This window comes from Oreochromis aureus, linkage group 10 (genome assembly GCF_013358895.1).
Source record: "Oreochromis aureus strain Israel breed Guangdong linkage group 10, ZZ_aureus, whole genome shotgun sequence".
In the NCBI taxonomy this organism is placed as follows: Eukaryota; Metazoa; Chordata; class Actinopteri; order Cichliformes; family Cichlidae; genus Oreochromis; species Oreochromis aureus.
This window is the reverse complement of record NC_052951.1, coordinates 8,929,496-8,952,179: the sequence shown is the minus strand read 5'-3', so window position 1 is coordinate 8,952,179 and position 22,684 is coordinate 8,929,496. Positions and strand designations below refer to the sequence as shown.

Genomic DNA, 22,684 nt, shown 5'->3' with positions numbered 1-22,684 from the left:
TTGCTTGTAATCTTGCATGAATTAAGAAATTACAAAGACTTTTAGAGAGCGACCGCTGCACAGGTCTTATACTTAAAAACAAGGCGTTACCCAATTGTCTTGTATGCGGGAACATGCTGTGCATAGCAGTCGAAAGCAAATACCTGTCAGCGAATATTATTAGAAACATAAAATCTCCTGATACACCTCAGTCTAACAGGCTTTATGGGAGAAAATGAGCACATGGTATATACTTGGTCAGCGATGAGGTGTATGTGCAGTCGGTCCACTGTAGCTAGCCCAGCTGCTCAAAACATCTGCTCAAGTGGATTCAAACTCACAAATAGTGTTACTGTCGTGCCAACTTCCATAGCCCAGGGATTCTCTGGCATTTACATTCCATCGGCAAATATGCTTTCTGTCCAGAGAAATGGAATCTCACATACAGGAGAATAGTTTTATTAGGATTATTCAAAGCATATACTGTTAATAAGTGCGATGTAAAAACAAAAAAATAGTAACAATTTTGTCATGAAAAGCATGTGTGCTCTTTCATGCACATTCCAAATCTTTGCCTAAAGGGATGATATAGGAAAAACAAGAATAAGAATCTTCTAATTATACATATACATAGAAAAGATTGTTATTACTAGAGAGAGGATTTTTTTGAGGAAGCGTATTAGAGAGACATGGATGAGAAATTATAGACTATTTTTGTGTTGCCAGTAACATCAAAGCTTTCTCTGATGCGGCAGTCACTGTATGGAAATGACTCGCTGTTACGTCACAGTTAATAACAGTTACTAATGTTGTTATTTATTAAACCTTTGCTGCTAAAGTGCTGTGTAAGTGTAAGATTTGCGACTATGGGGGATGCATGGGGAGTTTGTGGTCAAAAGTGCATGTGATACACTGTTGTGCATTGTGACATGTTGAACCTAATAGGGCGTGCACAGAAAATGTTTCAAGTGCCACATAACTGCAAAAGCTGTATCCCTAGCCTGGTCACTCCACCTGGGAGTCCTAGAAACCCTAACAGACAAGATGAGATGGGGGTTTTTTCTCACTTGGGGTGGAAAGGACACCGTAAGGGCTGGTTTTCTAAGGCTTTTGTCACCTTTGTAACAGCCCCTGTTGGCAGTACCGACTGCACATTACGTTCCTTTGGATACAGGAAATAAATCTTCTACAAAGTGCTGACATCTAGGAAGGATGTCAAAAGAGAAAAGAATTTGGAGTGCGTTGAGCATTTTTCTAAGACACAAAATGTTTTTTACCTTAGTTGCTCATAGGAGGAAACTGGTTATCCGGTGTCTGAAGCACCAGCACATAAAATAAAAAATGCCTCCTGTCTTCATCCTTATGAAGTACTATACAGAAATAGACCTCATCCATCCTCCCCATGAGTGTTATCTAAGATGGTTCTTGAATAATTGATGCAGACAGAAATTCCACCCCACTTGGGAGGGATGTGGATGTACAGGGCAGCCCACCTTCTCCTTGCATGTCCTCTCAGGAGCTCTGGCGGTGTACAGGGGTCAGCGTCCACTCAGATGTGAGGGACTGGACCTTTAAGTGACTTGGTCGCTCACCCTGTGTTCATGTGCTACCGAGGCCTCGCTCTCTCAGGAGCGCTTCATCTGTGTCACTGTGAGTTCTGCCTCATACATAATTAAAAATAGGGTGCTGCTTAGCAAGAGTCTCATAACCTGTGACACCAGCTGCACTGACTTCTCCATTAGCCTGTTTTAGCAAATGTAGGCTGTGATAAAAGTATCGATCATCCCCTCCAGTGAAATCATGTTTCCACGTGATTGTGGAAACATGATTTAGCTACCGTGGCACCCACCCCTGTATTAAAACCAGTAAATATTTTCAGAGTAAAAAAAATCAATACGCGGGAGATTGCGTGACAGTTTTCTGGTACTTTTTTAACACTTTATCACACCTTCCCCACATATGAATGTCTATATCATATTGTGGCGAGACAGCACCTTATTAACAAGTAACGGCTGTGACTTGTGTTTTCTTAGACAGGAGTACCCCCACCCCACCCCAACAAATCACATACACCACCCTGCTGTTATGCATGCACAGCTAATTCATAATAATACCTATCAAGTATTGGCTCTTATGAGTGAGCAGTGTGCCATTAAAATGGAGTCACATTGGTTTCAGTGAAGTGCTTTAATGTAATGTTCTTTAATGTGTTATTTTCAATATTCAGCGAATGAGTAGCGAATGATCACAACAGGAGGGAGGAATTTTCTGTTCGCTGTCAATTTCTCACTGTGTCTTCCTGACATGACCAGCCAATTACTGCGCCGAGGAGAATAAGCTCCGACTCTCCAAGTCGCTAAGGAGAAGACTAATATAAGTAGGCGTTTATACAATAGCTCCTAATGCAGAGATACAGATGTACTCTGCACAGTGTATTGACTCAAGCATAATGTTGAAAGAGAAGTAGTAAAATGTATAATGCAGCCCATATATTTCTGTGGCTACGACGTGTGTTTCACAACAGCACCATATGGCACTTTGCTGTCATTGAAAGCATGGAAAGCATTGTTTTTCTCCAAAATCATCTGGATCTTTGATTCACAGTTTTCTCTTTTTAATGCTCTGCAGGGATAAAATAATTCAAGTTAGTACTTAAAAGATTCGACTCATTTGTAAGCCTTTATACCAGATTTACAATAATGAATGTGTAGTTGCAGCCAGCTGGATAAATGGATAAAGTGGCCTGCTCTGGTGCATGCTGTATAATACTGTGCCAGATTTTTATGCACTTTCAATGTTTGGACCCTTATGTAGCACACAGCATCATTGTATTGTACGATACAGATTCATAGGTCATATTGATACTGACCGCAAAAAGAAAAAACGGTGTTCTAAAGAATCATCTTCAGTGACGAGATGAGCAACAGATGGTTTGCTCATCTTAACGTCATTGAGTTGGTCTGGATTTATATGAAAAAACAGAAGCAGCTGAGGCCATCTAAATCAATAGATGAACTGTGGCGAGTTCTCCAAGATTCTTGGAATAACCAAACTGCCAGGAATCCTGAGCAAATGCTGGTTAGTGTGTGGAGGAGCGTTTATGCTACTCAAAAGCAAAGGGTTGTCACAGTAAATGGTAATGTTGATTTAGGGCTTTTCTGTTTGGTGCACTATTAGGTTAATTCAGTGGTGGAAGGGAGCATTGTTGCAATTAGCGCTGGTAGTGGAGAAAGCATGACATACTTTGGGAATATTTGAAAATGTGATTGGAACGATTATATGAATAAAATTACTCCCATTAGGTTAAAAACACAGCAGAAGCCAGGATTCTCCAAATCCACTTTGTTTTCTTAAAGGGGATGAATAAGGTATCAAACCACATCATTACTTGATCGTGATCGGACCATAAATGAAACATTTTTTACAATATGTAAACATTACTGTTTTTACAGTTTCCTCTTTTAGTCAAAGAGCTGGATTTCTGGTGATTTTTATCCAGCCTGTACAGGGTCCTGGGTATTTTTCCTGCATAGTGCTCTTAGTTTAACTTGGCAATCTGCAGGGATTGCTGTGTTGATTTGAGTTTGAAGCCATGAGGTTTTAAAGTGTGCATGGTACCCTTGTAGATCTTATATTGCATAAATAACCCCTGGACACACTCAGTTATTGCCAAAGACTAAACGTGTTATCAGTATTTTGAAAAAGATTTTTACAGAGAGAGACTTAAGTCTTTGGGCTGTTGAAAATGTCTTGGAAAATATTTTTGAAAGAGTGGAAATCTTTAACAGTCTTTGAACATGAAGTGCTTAATAAGGGAGTAGGACCACCCTTTGGAGTAGTTTAAGTCCCTCATGGAGGGTTGCCTTACAAGTTCTCGACTGTAAGTAATTGGATGTTTACCGCTTACTGAAGAAGGAAAGCTTTGAGGGATGAAGGAGGTTGAAATCCACTTTGCACTCTGCTCTCCAGGATGTCCCATAAAAGCTCAGTGATGTTCACATCTGCTGAGTGAGGAAGTGATGGAAGCCATTTGACTTTAACCTGATGATCATGGTCTCACTGTTGAATGTCTCTGTGTCTACAGAGACAATATCATCTTGTAATATAGGAGTATGACAAGAAAGCAGTGTAAGCATCACGGGGTGCACCTGTCCTTAAACTGACCTCATATTCCTTAGCCTTTATATAACCAGACAGAGAGATAACATCAGACATAATGACTCATGTGAGATTGAAGGCCATTGAAGGCATCGTTTTGCTTTATCCAAAACTTCTTACCATTATCATACGTCTGTGTACCGACACTCAGATGCCCAATTTTCTTACTGAGAATTCATACAAGTACCTCTGTTGTAAATACATACTTTATATAATACATTACATATAGCTTTTGTTTTGTTTGTTTTTTGTTTTTGGGGGGTGGGGGTGTTTTTTGTGGGGGTTTTTTTTTTGCTAAACAGAGGTTTTAAATGAGAGAAATACTCCAGCTAAAATCGTTGAAATGTTAGTAGTTGGACCCATATTAGAGAAAATGGTTTTAAAAATACACGGTAGCGACCTCTTCTTCAAAAAAAAAATGATAAAATGAGTATCAAAGTATCAAATTGTGTGTGTAATTGTCTCAAAAAGCAAAACTCCATTATCTGCTGCCCATCAAAAGGCCCATTAAACTCAATAAACACTCATATTACATATTTAGAAAATCTCCACTGATTCTTTCTTTTCTTAGGATGCATATAAACTGCCCCCCCCCCGAGTCACCATGCCTGACATTGGGCCGTCAGAGCTGTGATATTCCATAACAATTCAGTTCATGTGTTTTGACTTTTTAGCTCTGAGTGGGAGCTGGAGTAAATGAATCACACTGTTTCCTTTCTACAGTCTATCAGTCTGCTGATGGAATCCATTCACTAGTGAAGCTAATAGCAGCTGTACACCTCCCCCTCCACATGCGCACACACACACACCTAACACCCACAACATTCATCCCTGAAGGACAGTCATTGCCAGTTCATCCCGCCCACACCTTCCCGTCATACCTACAAGGTTAATATGTATGGGAGATGCATTGAAAAGGTCATAACTGGAGCGCTTTACCGGTCTGTATCATAGGGTCTGCACATAAAAAAACAAAAAACAAGGACAGTTTGCTTTATTCTCTATCTGCGGGCTATATTACTACATATGGCAGAAGTAGTGTTTGTGATGTCCTACAAGTCCATGTTTGAATACGCTCTGATGCATATCTACGCCTCAAAAGTTCGACTTCAAGCCTAGTTATTAGTGGCTAGAGAATAATATACTGCCCAAAAGAAAACAAATTTTAATTTTACAGCAGAACAAGGAGAGTTTAGAAAAAAAATAAGAAAAAATGGAAAAGAATTTACAGGGACAGAATTGGTCAGGCTAATGTACACTACATCCTTTCAATTTTTTCCTTATCATTGTTAAGCTGCACTCTCCCTGAAAAATAGAGAAATAAAGTCAATAATTACCCCAAGTAGCCCTGTAGACTTTTTAACAAGCATTCTTTCCAGGGAAAGGACCCAAACAAAATATAATTTAGTACATATATCTGTTGTTATTTTACCATGCTAGACTTTCCAAACTGATGGTCTGCTGGGATGGCATCTGTCTCCTTATATTATACAGCTTTTTGGGGTTTCTGGGTTTGGATTCTTTTATGCTTCCAACAAAGTAGCTTACAGCTTGCTTGGGCAAACTTAAAGGTCTACAGTTGACGTATACTGGAACCTAACAAGCATAATTATCCTAATTAACCTTCTTGGAAAGTGTAAATGTGCTTATACGGATATTCTCATTCCTTATAATATTAAACTAATTATTAGTGTGAGAAGAACTAGGAACTGGATAAGAAAACACACGTAGTCAGGTAGGTGTCTACACCTACAGTCTACAGTCTACAGATCAGTCAGGGTGGTCTAGTTAAGGACATGCAGTATATTCAAAATCATGAGCCAAGCCTTTGTTTATGGTTTACTTCCAAGGAGCCACATTTTTAAGTGGTCTTTTATAGTAGTTTTCCAGGCTTTCTGAAGTTTTTCTTTGGATATTGGCTGATTTTTCAAAAGTTTTCAGTCTAGTCCTTGTACCTGACCATTTTCAGAGAATTTTTTTTTTTTGTTTTGTAAGCCACTTACTACCTATGAATCGTTCAAGTATGACAAACACCTAATGCAAGGTATACACCAGTGCTGTATCTACACATAACAGACAACTTACAATTAAAAACCTTATTTGCTATCTTTAGACATTTTGTTACTAGAAGTCTGTCTCAAAAACACATCATTTTTTCCCATTTCTGTATAAACTGAAAATGTCAAAAATAACACAGTTTGACAGGCATAAAATAACATTGGTGCATCAACAAGATGATTCCTAAAGAGGTATTAACCAAAGACTTGCTATATCATGGCATGATGAGGAATTATATCCTTAAAAAATATACATTTTTGAAGAAACTGGACAAATGGATGACAAAAGACGGGAAGGATTAAAAAACTTCATGTTTTGATTTACACATCTTTTAAAGCAACAGAAAAGTGGTTAGCTAGCTACTTTTGCCACACATGTGACATGCTACCCTTGTTAGGATAACTCATGACATTTTACATTGTAGAATGTTAGCTTACTTGCTACTGGAATTTTCCACTCCATGACTTATGAAAGTTGTACTTCCTTCATAGTTAGCAGCTTTTTCTGCACTCACTGCTAAGTTGCATGAATCTCGGAACATTCCGATTTTACAGCAGAGTCGCTCACAACGTTAACATGATTTCAACCTTTGCAAAATCTGAGCAAACATGGACCTACTTGGAAATAGCAGCAAGTGACCCAAGCAAGGTCAGCCAGCAAAGATCACTGGAAGCATAAAACTGGCTAGATCACATGAGAACAAATTATTGCACAGTTTATCAATAAAAAAGGATTTAACTCATTCTTTATGTTATTGAAACTTCAAACACAAGGCATATGTTGGTTCAAAATGTTTTAGTATCAGTGTTGCCTTCACACACGTACTTGTTACCTTCTGACTTTATCTTGGGTATGCAGTGATGTAAGTCTCAAAGCTAAGCTATCGTCTGCAGTATATCAGTGCATGAAAGGCAGAAACATTTCAGTATAAGTTGAAAGCACACACGTTGAAGTAGGGCTGGGCGATATGGCCTAAAATCAATATCACGATAAATTGAGCAGTTAACCTCGATAACGATAAATGGACGATAACCACCCCAAGTGCCAAAAAAACAAACGTTTTTTTTTTTTTTTTTCATTTGATGGGGCTGTGGCAGGCAGCATAGTTCCTCCAGTTATTTTGATAATATTATTCCCCCTAGACCTATTCATTGCAATTATATTATTACCACTTTAAAGGACTGTAAAATGTCACTGAAAATAAATGAAGACAATAGTAGTAAGTACTTTTAGTGGTTAAGATTTATTAACTGAACAAAATAAAAAGTGTAGGATACAATATGTAACCATGCTCTCTAAAAAATGTGTATCCCTTGTAAACAAAATAGTTTAATAATAAATATGTTTCACATTGGCTATTCACAAAGTAAACAATGATTGTGCAAATGTAATGCCATCATGGACAAAGGCCTATCTCTGCTAAGGCCTTGAGGTACTATAACTTGTAAACAAATAATGTCACAAACACAAATGTCAATTGAATACAGAAAAAACTATAATAAATACTAAGCACTGCCATGTGACTAGTGAAAACTATAAACTCTTAAACAAAAACATTAAATAGTGCTGTGTGCAAAAAACTTCAATAGAACACTGATAGTTAAAATTAGGCAGGGCTTGAACAGGGCACTTCAAAAAGAATCACATGGTTGTGCTGCAGGTGGTGGAAGAGGTTGGTTGTGTTACCTTGACTTGACGCAACAGTCTTTTTGCAGAGTTTACATTTAACAATTTTTTGATCAATATCATCCTTGTTGAATCCAAAATGTTGCCAAACGATTGATGATGCATTTTTTTGGTAACAAGCGTCTCCTCTTCCTCCTCCACCAGCTCTACCTCCGTCGCTGCTGCTTCAACATTTAAATAGTCCTCCATTTGTTCACCCGTGTCTCGTCTTGTTACAGGTAGTAGAGTCATGTGACTCCACCCCGTCAAGTCTGTAACGTAGCACAGCGTCTTAAAGGGACATGAACATCGCCAACCTGCACATGCCTTTTCTTTTTTTTTAAATACCGAATTTACCGACATGGGCAAAATGACGTCGATGAGAGTCATAAATTTCGGTAACGATAAATTTTTGATATATCGCCCAGCCCTACGTTGAAGTAACCACACCTTGTCAACACTTTATGACAGGAATCCACTTTACCAGTTACTTAGCGCTTATACTGTGTGTGTGTGGGGGGTGGTGTGTGTGTGTGTGTGTGTGTGTGTGTGTGTGCGCGCATGTATGTGTGTGTGTGTTTCAGATCTCATGAGTGCTGTTTCTGAGAAAAATGGTATCACTGTTCTGGCAGGGAAGGCAAGGCAGTTTAATGGTGTGTCCCTTTTCTCGACAGGGTGCAATGGTGCTCAGACACCTTCATTGATAGTGTTTAAATTGTGGATCATGAGACTTTTCACAACACAATATTGTGCAGCCTTCAATAAATTCAAGAGTCCTTGATAAATTACATAAGCTATGATTCTGAAAAATGATCCCAGTTAAAATAAGGACCTGTGTTCCCCTCATACTCTGAATGTGTCACAAGGTTCATTCTTTCCACATGGGGAAATTTGAATCTCTACTCTCTTGGCTGGTGAACCTTTGCAGTTCTTCGTTGCCAGGCTCCGAATTGTCTCTCTGTCCTTTCTTTTCCTTACTATTTGATTTAGTTGACTATGAAAAGCTCTTGCCTCCTTTGCTCTCAACCTCCTGTGTGTCTGAAGCAGGTGAACACCCACATACTCACACCACCACAGAACCCGGCCCCTGACTGGTTTTAAATCCATGACAAGGAGCCCGCACTCTGAATATCAAAAGACCCGCATCTGAGAGCATGTAGGCATGACTCACACCCGGCTCCGTCTTTCTCCCAGCAGACTACCTGAGCATCCATCTCGCTAGTTGTTGCAGGGGTTTCTTGAAGAGGCTGATCAGCTGCTGCCGCATTTGAAAGTTTGGATAGAGCTTGAATGTATTTGTCACCCGGCCATGTGAACATTTGAAAATCCCAGCAGTGTGCTGCGATTTTTAACACGCCCATTTGTCCCACCCACTTCCTGCTTCCCTGCCGCGGGTCATTCTCAGACGGGAAAAAGCGCCTGTGCTCTCTTCAGCACTATGTCAAACCATACCAGGCACGCAAGGAGGGTAGAGTAGCTGTGACAGCTACAAAGTGGCTGAGGGAACTGTGTACTTTAGTTGGTCTGCTTCAAATAAAAGAGCCACTAACAGCAACAAATCACAGCTCTGCAACACAGCAACTTCCCCCCGTGATAGAAACCTTTTTCATTAGTGTTCCCTTTTTTACATGTCTCGCTCTCTGCTAGATACAGTGTACAGAGCTTGTTACACTATGCATTCAGCACAGAAGTTTTCCTTGAGTTTGGCAACTTGAAATAGCATGTTGTGTCTACCGCTGTGCATGTATGACTGGTGTGTGAATACTAATGTGCATCACTGGCCTGTCAGAGTTGCAGGCCTATTTGTATGGATGCTAGGCTATACCTTGGTTGAGGTGTGCACAGGACTGGTGCAGTAGCCTGTCTTGTGCAGCAGGCCAGGATGACATGTGAATCGCAGCAGCCGAGAAAGCCCTGTTTAAGTGGAGGCAGTAGGGAGAAGCAGGCAAGAGCCAGGAGGCAAACAGACAAACAGATGGACAGGCTGATGCCAAGCAGGCAGTGGAGCAAATAGATTGTGCAGCATGGTGAACAGACTCAGCCTACCAAAGAACAACCAACAGACACAAGACCGTGCCACCCTTGTCAGCTGCTTGTGCTTCTCTATAATTCATAGAGATAGGATAGATATGTGGTAAATAGGACTCTCATCTTCCTCCTTCTTCTCATCTGCCCCTGTCACATCCCTCATTTGATATGTGTTATGTAGGAGGAAGAGATGTCAGTCTTGCAAGATGGGAAATGAACAAACCTGTATGTAGGAGAAGTGGAGTGAGAGGAATAAATGCAGGAAAGAGATGAGCGCTGCAGGTGGAATTGGACTGCGAGACACTGGGGACTCCAGCCCAGGAACAATACACAAATGCACAGTACACAAACAGAAAAACAAAGCCCTTACTCAGTTTCAAAACACACCTTTTTGGCTTTAGGATTTGAAGCTGTTTTGCAACAAAAAAAAAAACCAAAACGTTTAAGGTCAATGAAAAATGATAGCAAAGGAATAACGAATTGTCAAATGACATGACTTGTTTGAAGATTAGTCCTTTTGTTTTTTTAAAAAGAGAAAGACTCTGGACATACTGCCACACTGTGGGAGTCTTGAGAGCAGAACTTCTCCTACCTTTATGTTTTAGAAACTCATGGAAACTCAAGTATTTAGCCTGTATTTCCCTGAGGCTTTGGGCACATGCTCACTGGAGCAATAACCTTTGCTTTAATGCAGGAGAAGATTGTAAGTTTTCCTTAGAGACTTTGCTCTAAAATGTGAGGTGTTCAGATTTGCTCAGTCTGTTTTTTTCCCCTCTCTCTCTATGGAAAACATCTAGCACTGTGCAAGTCAAACAGAAAACCACCTTAAAGAGCTGACACAGCCCTGTCAGATCTGTTGGGCTGCGTACCAACACAGACTAATGCTTTGTTTGTGTGTATGTGTGTGTTTGTTGTCTGTCTACATAGGTAGAATGTAAGAAGGCCCAGCCCAAGGAGGTGATGTTCCCACCAGGTACACGGGGGCGAGCCAGGGGTCTGCCCTACACCATGGATGCCTTCATGCTGGGGATGGGCATGCTAAGTGAGTTATACTTATGCAGATATCTAAACAGGACTCCCTAAATATTTCGGCATATTTTCATGAGATCTTTTGGTGATAAACCAAAAGACTTGCTTCTGATGTTTTTGCCTCATTTTGCCATTCCTGTGATGGTCAATCAAGAAAAAGGCCGATGCATAAATTTTTTACAGCAAAACTATGTTTTGTTTTATCCAGACCAAATGCCAGACATGCACACCATTCAGTCACCAATTTCTATCTGCTTAAAAAAAATCAACTTATGCAAACTTTTGTCTAGATAGCCCCATTAGGTGGGCGCTGCCCCTAATTAGGCTGCTTCAAGGTGTGCCACCAGTGGCCACTGTGGTCTATTTCTGGTTGAGTGTGGTACAGCCAGCCCCTGGGCATATAGGAGCAGACCAGCACATTAGCAGGCTAAATGAAGAGGAAAATTGGTGTAATGTCATATTAAGGATTCATCACTGTGCCCCCCTTAATGGGTAATGAAGGGGACACACATGTCAGAGAGAGATCTCATCTACAGGGACCTCAGCTGCTGGCCCACCCCTCTTCATTACCATCCAGCCTATGCCTGTGGCCCTTTTTATTTAACACTATTGCACTCTCTCCCTCCCTGCCTCCCCACTCACCCGCTATCCATCTATGTGTCTGTATGTCTGTCTGTAACCAAATGGATTTGCAATCACATTAAAGATTTATTTTTTCATTTTTTTTCCAGAAGCAAAAGAGACATATCGCTGATTGTAAGAAACTCATTTTGCGCTGCACGTAGCCCCTCCCTCTCACAGCAGGTGCAGGTGCATTTGTGTCTCCCGCAGCTCTCAAAGCTGATATTCATATTTTGCCGTCGCTTGTTTTGCATTTTCTCAAAAACTAAACAATCATTGAGGCCCAAAGCTATTCTTACCAAAGAAGAGGGCAGTAAACTAATTATCTATACTATACATCAGTCTGCCCACTTATCTATCTATCCATTTATCTATATACAGTTGCTTTAACTGTCATGGTTATTGCAGCCTTGACCTTTCCATGGGGGTGATTATACAGTTGTTTGTGGTAAAAGTGTTGATAAGTTTGGCTGAGTGCTTCTGTCAACTCTATCTAAGTCGCTCCCAGTTCCATCTCATCTGTTAGAAGTATTTAACAAGCACAGTGAACTTTTCAGAACTTATTACAGACTAATGTGTCTGCGAAGAGGAGAGCACTCTTCCCCTCCATTGGGAGACGGCAGGCAGAAAGGCAGTGATGTGCTCATGTGAGAATATTAACAGCCAACTTGTTTGGAGACACTCTTATCTAAATGAAATTGGAACAAGGACAGCGAAACATTCCTTTATATAATTTGCATTTGGAAAAAGGGACCCTAGGCTCATTATTTAAGAAAGTGTAAGCTCCTTTTGTGCCAAATCTCATTAAAGCCATCCCTAGCTCCTTTGTTTACTGCCTCTAATCGAGGCATTTATCTTTATTGTGTTGCGCCGATGTATGTTTGCTGAAATTAATACACATTTGAGCCTGGGCGAGGTATGGGTGTACCAGATGGATAATTGATTTTAAAGTGAATCAGAACTGTTGAGCCATAAAATAGGTACATTAGCATGCATATTAATAAGGCAAATAAGAGCACTAAGAGGCCGCCACAAGGCCAGACACAATGGCAGGCTTCATTTAGTGAAATAGTAGGAGAGACAGTGAGTTATCTCCTCCTTCCCCGTCCTTTCTCCCCACCCACCACACTGTCTTGTCTGAAAATATTTGTGAGTTTGCACATACTAAGACTTTCATGAGATAGGAGATGAACTTAGTATGTATCTCAGGCTAGTGTCACTTTGTATTTGGCTCTCTCCTTTGACACACTGTGCACACACATAACTGAAAACTCTTCACTTAGTAAAAAAAACCAATTTTAATGCGGTACATCAGACAAGGAAAGTGGTCTTGCCGTTTCAGAAAATGTCAAAATAAGGACGTATGAGAAGTTCGGGTATCTAAGCCAACAATTTTAGTTTGGCATTTATTCTGTTTGACAGTATCAAACACATAATATCCAATATTTTGCTGTCTGTGATAGGTTTTTCGTTGTATCGTATCACAGTTCCTTTCAGACCAAACAAACAATGAGAGGCTTTGTGAAAGCCGTCCATCTGTAACTTCCTGGTGATGACTTCTCATCAGCAGCTGATGAGCATTGTTATTTTTTTTTCTGGCATAGCCTCTGTCCTACTTCATCCATACCAGGTTAAGGTTCCCCTCACCGCGTCTCAGCGTTGCATTTCTTTTTGTCTGCTAGAAAAGGGGAGAGGGTCTGAGAGAGGCATTTTCCCATTGGGTCGGGAATAAATTGAACTTTTTCATGGACAGCAAACACTGATTAGATATTTATGACCAAGGTCAACCTTTCTGATTCCAGCTGGCAAAGGCTCTGAGGCATACAGAACAGAGCATCACACACATTCTCCCTCACTCACTCACATACACGCACACAGCTTGCTCACACTCAGACGCATGCATGCAAGATATGTTTTGACGCCTTGCAAGCACATACATACAAGTGCATGTATACATATTAGAGATGGACCGATCCGATATTACGTATCGGTATCGGTCCGATACTGACCTAAATTACTGGATCGGATATCGGTGAAAAATAAAAAATGTAATCCGATCCATTAAATATCAAAAAAGCATCGCACAAAACTTGCAACACGGCGTAACTCGGCTCATAACCGTAGCACGTTGCAGCAGTATGCCTCACGTGATAGAGCGGCTGTGTGTATTTGTTGCCTCGCTACCAAACCAGCATTTCATCTCCGAGGAAGTTATCCCAGAGAGAAGTAAAGCAAGTGTGTAAGTTCATCTCTGAATGTTTGTAAAGCGTTCCCACGTTAAGCTTAACAACCGATATATGGAGTGACTGCCTCTCCTCACCTTCCTGCCACTTCAATCGTGAAACTGCTTAACGATCAGCTGATCGGCTTTTTCTGTCGCGAGTCCGTCTCTCTTCTTTGTTTTTGGCCCACTTTGCACCAGAAAGAGGAAACCAGCGGCTGAACAACAGCAGCACGTTTAAGCTTGATAAGCTGTTGTTAGAATTTATTTAATATTACTTTCTAGACCAGGATCCTGTTCTACGTAGCTGACGGCTGATAACTGTGCAGGGGCGGATCTAGCAGAGTTTAGCCAGGGGGCCGATAGGGGCATGAACAGGGAAAAGGGGCACAAAGACATACTTTTCTTTCTTATTCTCATTTAAAATATCTAGCTTTTAATTAATAATTATCTGAATCTTACTCCCAAAGTTTTAATCTGATGTAAAATGTATAGAAGTGCATTACTATATATAGTAACTCTTAAGTCTATATACCCTAGTAAGCTATAGTACTTGGGAAGGTACCATCTGTGAATTCTGCAATTCTGTTGAAGAAAGATGTTGAATCTATTTAATTATTCTTGAAAAATAATTGATTTCTGTGCATTTTTTTTCACCCTGCATCAAATTAAAGTTGATTACATCGATTAAGCATCATGAGGTGGAGGGTGGGTGGTTCCCTATTTTTTTTTTTTTTTTTTTTTGCTGGGAGTTTGCAACCCTATTAGTTAGGTTGCTTAATATTTCTGCTAAGTACTCTTTAAAATACCAGAATAGGGAGGATGGAGTAGGTTTAAGTTAGGTTTTAAGTTAGGTAAGGTTTATTAGATTGATCAGTGTTGCTGAACTATGAAATATTTTGGGTGCAGTGTATTTTTTACACACAGGTATAACAGAATAGCTTTAGTGTTGTTGTTTATTTAAACTTGAGTATGAACTTATACAAAATGCAGCAAGATATTTAAAAAAAAACAGTTTTATTGATTAAAAACACAATATCGGATTCATATCGGTATCGGCAGATATCCAAATTTATGATATCGGTATCGGTATCGGACATAAAAAAGTGGTATCGTGCCATCTCTAATACATATATATATATATATATGTATATGGTATATGGAACGTGCACACATACTTTCTAATAATGTTTTACTTAGTTGTATTTAATGTAATACCAATTAGCCACCACTGTCTAGAGAAATACAGCTTCTAAATTACTGTCTTGACATTTGAGTGGTATTGTGACTGCAGCCACTTTATCGGGTTAGTACACAGCTAATGAGAGCTGAGGACACACATGCCTGAAAGAGGTTTCAGAGGTCAGTTACTGAGGTGTAGCTTACACACAACAAAGAAAGAGTTATCAAGGCTGATTCATTCTTAGCCTTAAGGACGTCATCGTGCTAGGTAATTTAGTCCAGACTTATGGTTGTAGATGATAATAGCTTGAGGAACACAGATAAAGACTTAGACATATACTATAATTAGGGGGTTAATTATGTTTATATTACCTTTGATGGTGCTCAGGCTCTCAGTCGTCCCCCCTCCCCACGCACTCATCTCAAATTTTCTTATGTCTGTATACCGCTTCCTAGCTGCCTGCTCCCTCACACCCCGTTTCTCAATATGTTGCCCACAGCTGCTTCTGTCTGAAAACTGTCCAGCTAATTAACTGGTGGGTCTGTGGTAGTAATAAGAATCATGACAGCAGATGAACAATACATCTGCTACTCTTAAATTTTTGTAATGACACTGGGTCCACTTTGGGCCTTATTGCAACTCGCCATTCACCCAGGGACTGTACAGTTTCTAACCAAGTCTCTTCCCCCACAGAAACCACTAACTTTGATTTATGCTTGGCACTTTTAAAATATTCCATTAGCATCAAGATTATAATTCCCTAGCTGAGCTTAGGTAATGCTTCAATTGTATAAAAATTATTTTTGATAATTCCAGTTATGATATATTGCAGATACATCATGCAAATGCATGATCATCAATCAGTAAATCAACATTAATACAACTTTTCAGATAAATGCTTCAGATAACCAGTAATCGAATAACAATTAAATCCAAGTTCTGTTTTAATTTTGTTGTAAAACTTTTTTAAACTAGCAAAATAAACAAATAATTTTACCACGTTGTAGGTACAAATGTGCAGCTGCCTCTTGTGTGACCATATCATTTTGACAAACTACTGTACATTAGCTATATTAACACATGAACCTTTCTGTTACTGTGAAGAGATACAGACCATAAACAGACACCGACATCTCAAGGAGCCTGCTATAAAGTGTTATTACACTGAGCTATAAAAGTGCCAGATAACTTATGGTTAAATAAAGAGTGAAAATGAATTAGACAGTTAAGAACCAAGAGCAGCTGTATTTGTGTGGGAGCATATCAGTGCTTTGGTTTCCAACCATTTGCTGAATTTGGGACCAGCTCTTAATACCCAGCACAAATAAAGAGCTAAACTAAAAATGTATGAAGCTTAAAAAAAAAAATCAATACTAACTGCTTTGAGTACCTTAAACGTGTTAAAATATTTTTTGTACAATTGTGTCATTGTCCATCTTCAGTCACCAAGTCATTATATTTGCTGGCTATAAAAACATTTTACAGACCAAATTAATCAGTGAGATCTCAAACTATGGCAGAATTCCTGAAAAATAGTCCTGTTAAATTTATGCCACCTCTTAATTGGGCTTAGAGCACAAACACACATGGCAAGCCACCAGACTTGGTGTATGAAAAGTATTTTTCTAAACAATAATACTTACCTTTAATTTTTTCAGACATGTATTTAATGAGGGTGTTTCTTTCATTTTAAAACTGTAACATGATAGTTTATTTGTCAAAATAAAAACAATTAAAATAAGATCCTGAAGGCTATCCTGTGTGAATATATTTTCGAATATATAGTTAAATATTGGTCTAGTTTAGTATTTGGACAATAAGACTTTTTTTAAAAAATTTTGCCTGTCTACATGACCACATTGGATTGAAAATTAAGCAATCAAGGTATAATTGAGTATTGAATTTCGGACTTAATTAAAGGGGTTTGAAAAAATAATAACCACATTTTTTACACATCCCCTCTTTTTTCAAATGCTCAAAAGTAATATCACATAAGCTGTTTTCCTTTATCTTATGACAAATTAGGGGATAAAAGTTTGAAAGTTTAAGTGTAGAATTTGCATTTGGTAGTTGTTCGTGACAACTCTTAAAATGCAGATCAGACAGGTGTCATTGCATGTGAAAAGACCATCATTAGGCTGAAAAACAAAACCAACTTATCAATGAAATAGAAGAAATTTTAAACCAAGATTTAACTTGGATGATGTGAAGAGAAAAGCATGGAAAATGAAAGGAATGGCTAATTATCCATGTGTAACAAATTATCTATAAAATATAGTGGAGGCAATGTTAAGGCACGTACAGCTGCTAGTAGAACCAGGTCATCAGTTTTTATTGATGGAGTGAGTGTTGATAGCAGTACCAGGATGAAATCTGGTGTGTACAGACATTTATTTTTCTCAGACTCTAAGTCTGTAGTACTGATAGAATGGCACTTCACAATACAAATTACACACTTTTCATTCTTCATGCTGCAGTCACAACAGGGAAAACTGTGGCCAAGACCATGGCACAACCCAAATTATTGTCATTGTGTGAAGCTAACTTGCAGTCAATAGGACTTTATAATGGTTGCTTGGAAGACGGGGATCAGGTCAGCAACCACTTGCACATCTTCAAAGTGAGTTTGATGCGCCAAGATGGTGTTAAAACGGCAAAAAGATGGAGTCATTCTACCATCTGTCTGCTATCAGTTGGTGAATAAATGGGGTCAAGTTAGCAATTACATGCAGTGTCTTTGTGGTAATACACTGTTTAACTGTAAATTTGTGAAAGTAGTCATTTCTAATCCCCCCCAAAGCCACGTCTATTGATACTATGACTGCTCCCAGACTACCAAAAAGCGATCCGAAAAAAGGCGGCAAATAATGATTCAAGCATAAAAGAAAATCGCAAAGTAAGAATAATAAAGCATCCTCAACTGTACCAAAGAGTATAACAGTTAAACATGGATTCTTAAACATTAGATTGCTCTCTTTTAAGCCCCTGTTTGGAAGTCGTTTAATAATTGATCAAAATTTTAATTTGCTCTGCCTTGTAGAGATCTTGTATTAGCAAAATGAATATTTTTAAATGAATACCCCCAAGTCATACCAACTGTCAATTGTCTATGCACAGGCCGTAGAGGAGGTGTGGCAGCAATCTTTCAATTCAGCTTATTAATCAACCAAAGACCCAGACAAAATCCTAAGTAATTTGAAACCTTAACTTTTAGCCTTGTACACCTAACTGGAAAACCCAAAGAACCAGTGCAGAGGCTGATTATCTCATTAATAGTGTTACATCTCCATTGTGTACAATGCTGGATACTGTGGCTCTGAAAAGAGAAACCCTCAAATCAGTAGTGCTGGACTCACAAACACAAGTTTTCATTTTACTTGGGAATAAGCCATTCTTGCTCTTTAAAAAGAAAACAACCTCAGGTCTCTTTTTAAAATTGTTATCCAGGCTGACAAAGAGTCAGAGCTCTTTTAAGCCAAGCATTCCCTTACCCTTAACTAATGATTTCACAAATTTCTTTACAAATAAAATTGTAATCATCAGAGAAAAAAATATTCATAATCAAATCACAGACTATTATTATGGTCTTTCGGTACTACTTAAACTCTACAATTGATCTCCCTGAGTTAACTTCAATAATTGCTTCCAAACCATCAACATGTCTATTAGACCTTCATTGCTACAATTCCTACCATTAATTCGTGTTTCAATCTTAAATGTGATTTATATGTCTCGTTTAATGGGCTACCCACCACAGGCCTTTATGTTGGCGGTAACGAAACCATTAAATTTAAAAATCCGTAGCTAATTATAGACTTCAACCTTCCTTTTATCTCAAACAATGGTTTATTTGAAGAGTTTAGTCAGTATACAGAATTCATCACAGTAAAGACACAGCAATCAACACTGTTGACCACAATATTTTATTAAAGAAATAAGAGCATGCTCTAGGTATGCTCAGTGTTATTTAATAGACTCCAGTTTATTCATGTAAATGAGGAGTCCTCTTCTCACGCTAAGGTTATTTATGGAGTTCCACAGGGTTCCATGCGGAAACCAATTCTGTTTACATTATGCATGCTTCCCTTAGCCAGTATGATTAGAAGGCATAGCATACATTTTTCATTGCTTTGCAGATGATACCCAGGTATACATTAATCCAGATCACACACTAATTAGTTTAACTACGGGAATATCTTAAAGGCATAAAGACCTGAATGACCTCTAATTTCTTGCTTCTAAATTCTAATAAAATTGAGGTTAACATGTTGTCTAAATAGATACTTAGTCTGGCTTGCAATATCTTGGCTTTCAGTAACACTGTGAGGAATGCTGTAGTCATTTCTGACAAGGATATGTCCTTCAATGCGCGTACTAAACAAATATGTAAGACGTCTTACTTGCATTTGTACAATATCTCTAAAATCGTAAACATTATACACAGTCCAAGAGTGTTGGTTAATTGTCTGTTTATACACTTCTTTGCATTTAATCGTTAGTTATTATTGGCTGAGTCAGTGACCTGACTTCAACCCATACATTTCTCTTTGACAAAGACAAAACTCTAGCAGAAACTTTTAAGAAAAAGAAGCCACCTAATACAGTTGCATTTCAAATTTGGTGAGGTCTGTTGGGTTTCAGATTTAAGGCAGTCGTTGACTGGATAGGATTTTCATCCAAATAGTCCACATTGGCACACTTAGCAATCTTTGGCAAGTGTCTTTGTATGAAAAAAAGAGTTAGTATTCCTATGCCCAATTTGAAATAGATGACTGCGGCTGTGTTCTTGTCCATCTTTGCCTATGGTTATGTTTTCCATGGACACGCCTTCTTAGATTCACTTTATCACTCTAGCTTAAGACATTACCAGTGACAATTACTATATTCATCATTGCATATTGTATGAAAAGGTTGGGTGGGCATTGCTAACACTAAAATCTGAGAAGCATTAGTTTTGTTTATAAATTCCTTAATGGCAGCTTGCCTCATATATCACATCCTTATTTAATTGATCCTGCAATCATTAGTTGAGCCATTCAAGTGCCTTAAGTCCTCAGACATTTAGAACACTTTACAATCCCGGGTACAAGCACACTCGCATACCAATATGTTAAATTAAAATACTTACAAACTGCTTATTCCATACACATTATTTATTATTGTTGTTTTTTGTCACTATTTTTTCTGTTTTGATTATACTTTCAAGATCCTTTGAAATGATGGCAGATGTGTTTTTGGTAGATTTAATTAGGGGTTGAATAAAAGAATTATAAATGAAGGAATTGCTTAGAAATTCATTAATGAGTAAATTAATTTTGTTAAACATCAGCTTTATTTCCTGATTTCTTAATTTCCAACTCATTGTGTTCGTGTACAAAGGCAAAGTTGAGTCACTTGTAAAAATGATCTGTTTTCAACCTCTGTTGGTGTCACATGTTATGTAGTTGATATATTATTTATATTTATCATACCTTTTTAATCTGTTTTCTGTCTCTCAAAGGTTACCCTAATATTGTGGCAACGTATGGCCGCGGATACACTGGATTCGCGCCCAGCTACAGCTACCAGTTCCCTGGTAAGTTGATACTTTCTTAAAATATCCGTGTTGCAGACGATTTCTGTTTTGCCCTCTCAAGCAGCACAATCAGACACACTTGCACACGCATACACAAAAGATGGTCAGTGTACACGTCAGTCACCAAATAATCTCCAGGGTTATAAGTGTGCTACGTGTCTGGATTCCTCAACGAAGTTTTGAAAGCTGACATATAGTGAAGTAAATTGCTTACTCCTTTTTATCCCATACTTGAACACCACCATGACCAAATGTCTAAAATGGGAGAAGTTCTTCGTCTTCAGTGGCCCAATGTATGCAAATTCGTCTGTGGAGAAGCGGAAAAATAAGCAGCGCTTTTTGTTGGCAGATTTTTAAAATGTGGTCCTTATAATGGAAAATGAATGAAGTCATTTTCTGCATTAAAAGTGTTGACTCAGAGTGCCGGGCACTTTAATGGGACTCCAAATGGCAGACGTGCAGTTTGGAGGTGAGCAGCTGTACCTGTCTGCTGCAAGAAGGGCCAGTGGCTCTGTGGTGCTTCACTTAGACAGGCATCCTGTCAATTTCATGCTTTATTTAGGGACTTTACACATACTTTGTTTGCCATGCCAGACATCATTCCTTCCACTGATAAGACGGAATGAGAAATATCTGACAGCGGCTCAGATCTCTGTAATATCTTTGTGAAATAGATTCAGAAATGGTTAGACAGGAGGTCCAGCTGTGACCACCTGCAGATCAGATATATGCTAGTTTTATACTTGACCACAACACTGTTCCACAGGAGAAAAAGGAATAGCACCTACTTATTAGTGTGAGTGAATATAAAAAGTATACAAATGAGGTCTGTCTATTGAGTCGTTAAGAGTGACTGATTAGACAATAAATATGATTTAATTCATATAACTGAATGACTCCAACATTTAAAACAATTGCTTTTGTGTATCTTGCATGGATCTTACTACCCTTAAAACCATGCTAGCGTGTGTGAGCTGGGTCGACAAAATCAGAGAAATGGGACTGAACGGTAAAGGAATGATGACTATTTTTTCCTTGTAAGTAACTCTAGTTAAACATAGATTTTTAAAATGTTTACTATTTACAACAAATTAGGGAATATCACCTTCCCCGAGGCAGAATGTAAGATCCTGTCCATGTTAAACTCAATTTAAAGAGTTTGATAAAGCTGTATGATTAAAACAACCTCCTCTGGGCTCGTTCAACTCTTGACAGGTAATTGGAAATTTTAATGTATGAATCAAGCGCCTTATCCAAATTAAATAACCTCAGGCCAAATATTGACTAGTGTCCTTCCTTACTAAGATGTGGAAAGCATCCTCAATTTAAGATCAAAGCCTTTTTTTCTCACTGTACACTGCCTTGCTGAAAGACTCCTATAAATAAATGGTGCTGGGGCCTAGCAGTCTAGATCCAAGAGGCATAAATTGTGAGCAACATTTCAAGGCTTTATTTCTTTTTTTACGCCCAGTAAACCTCAGGGGTCCACTGTTAAAAGTTAAGAGAAGCAGTAAGGAAATTGTTCAATTGTCAAGAAAAAACAGTGATGAAACATTGATTAGTGAAGAAGCACTGAATTAAGTACAACAACTCAATAAGACAGAAACGGAAAAAAAGACAAATCAAAGCTGACAAGTCTGCAGCTGAAACCAGGTTCAAGTGTACAAAACATAACCTAAAATAGAGCTGAAATATACACAGCCTGAGTTAGAGATGGGGAACAGACAGCACTCAGTGCAGTCTGTTCAACTCAAAGCAGACACCTGCACTGTGGCTGTTAAACAGTAACTGACACTCCCAATTAATTCCAACATTGATCACAAAGTGCATTCGATATTGATCACATTCACTATGCTTGTGTCTGTATTTGTCAGCCGTGACATGCTTACAGAATAGTTCCATCATAGCATGGGCATCATTACTCTTTAATGCACTTACAAGGATTTGCATATTACTGTTACAGATTGCTGATATAAATCAAATTGTACTGTATATGTCAAACAGGGCAAGTTCCAACCTCAAAATGTGGTATTCATTGTTTGTAAGTCCCTTTAAGTTGCTGAGCTACAGATGCTTCCCTGGCACAGAAAGCAGTAATGTCTACTTGAGATAAATTGTTATATTTAATGTCTTGATGCATGTTCAACCATCCAGGTAGGGAAATCCC

At 38.7% G+C, this 22,684-nt stretch overlaps 1 protein-coding gene across 7 annotated transcripts in view; it reads left to right on the top strand.

Moving 5' to 3' along the window:
- The window catches only part of msi2b (musashi RNA-binding protein 2b), a 262,995-nt gene that overhangs the window by 196,452 nt on the left and 43,859 nt on the right, over window positions 1–22,684 (top strand). For all 7 annotated transcript variants that reach the window (XM_039618135.1, XM_039618134.1, XM_039618133.1 and 4 more), the window contains exons 9-10: window positions 10,816–10,930; window positions 20,443–20,517. In XM_039618135.1, coding sequence (XP_039474069.1) covers window positions 10,816–10,930; window positions 20,443–20,517 — 190 coding nt within the window. The remainder of the gene's footprint in view (window positions 1–10,815; window positions 10,931–20,442; window positions 20,518–22,684) is intronic.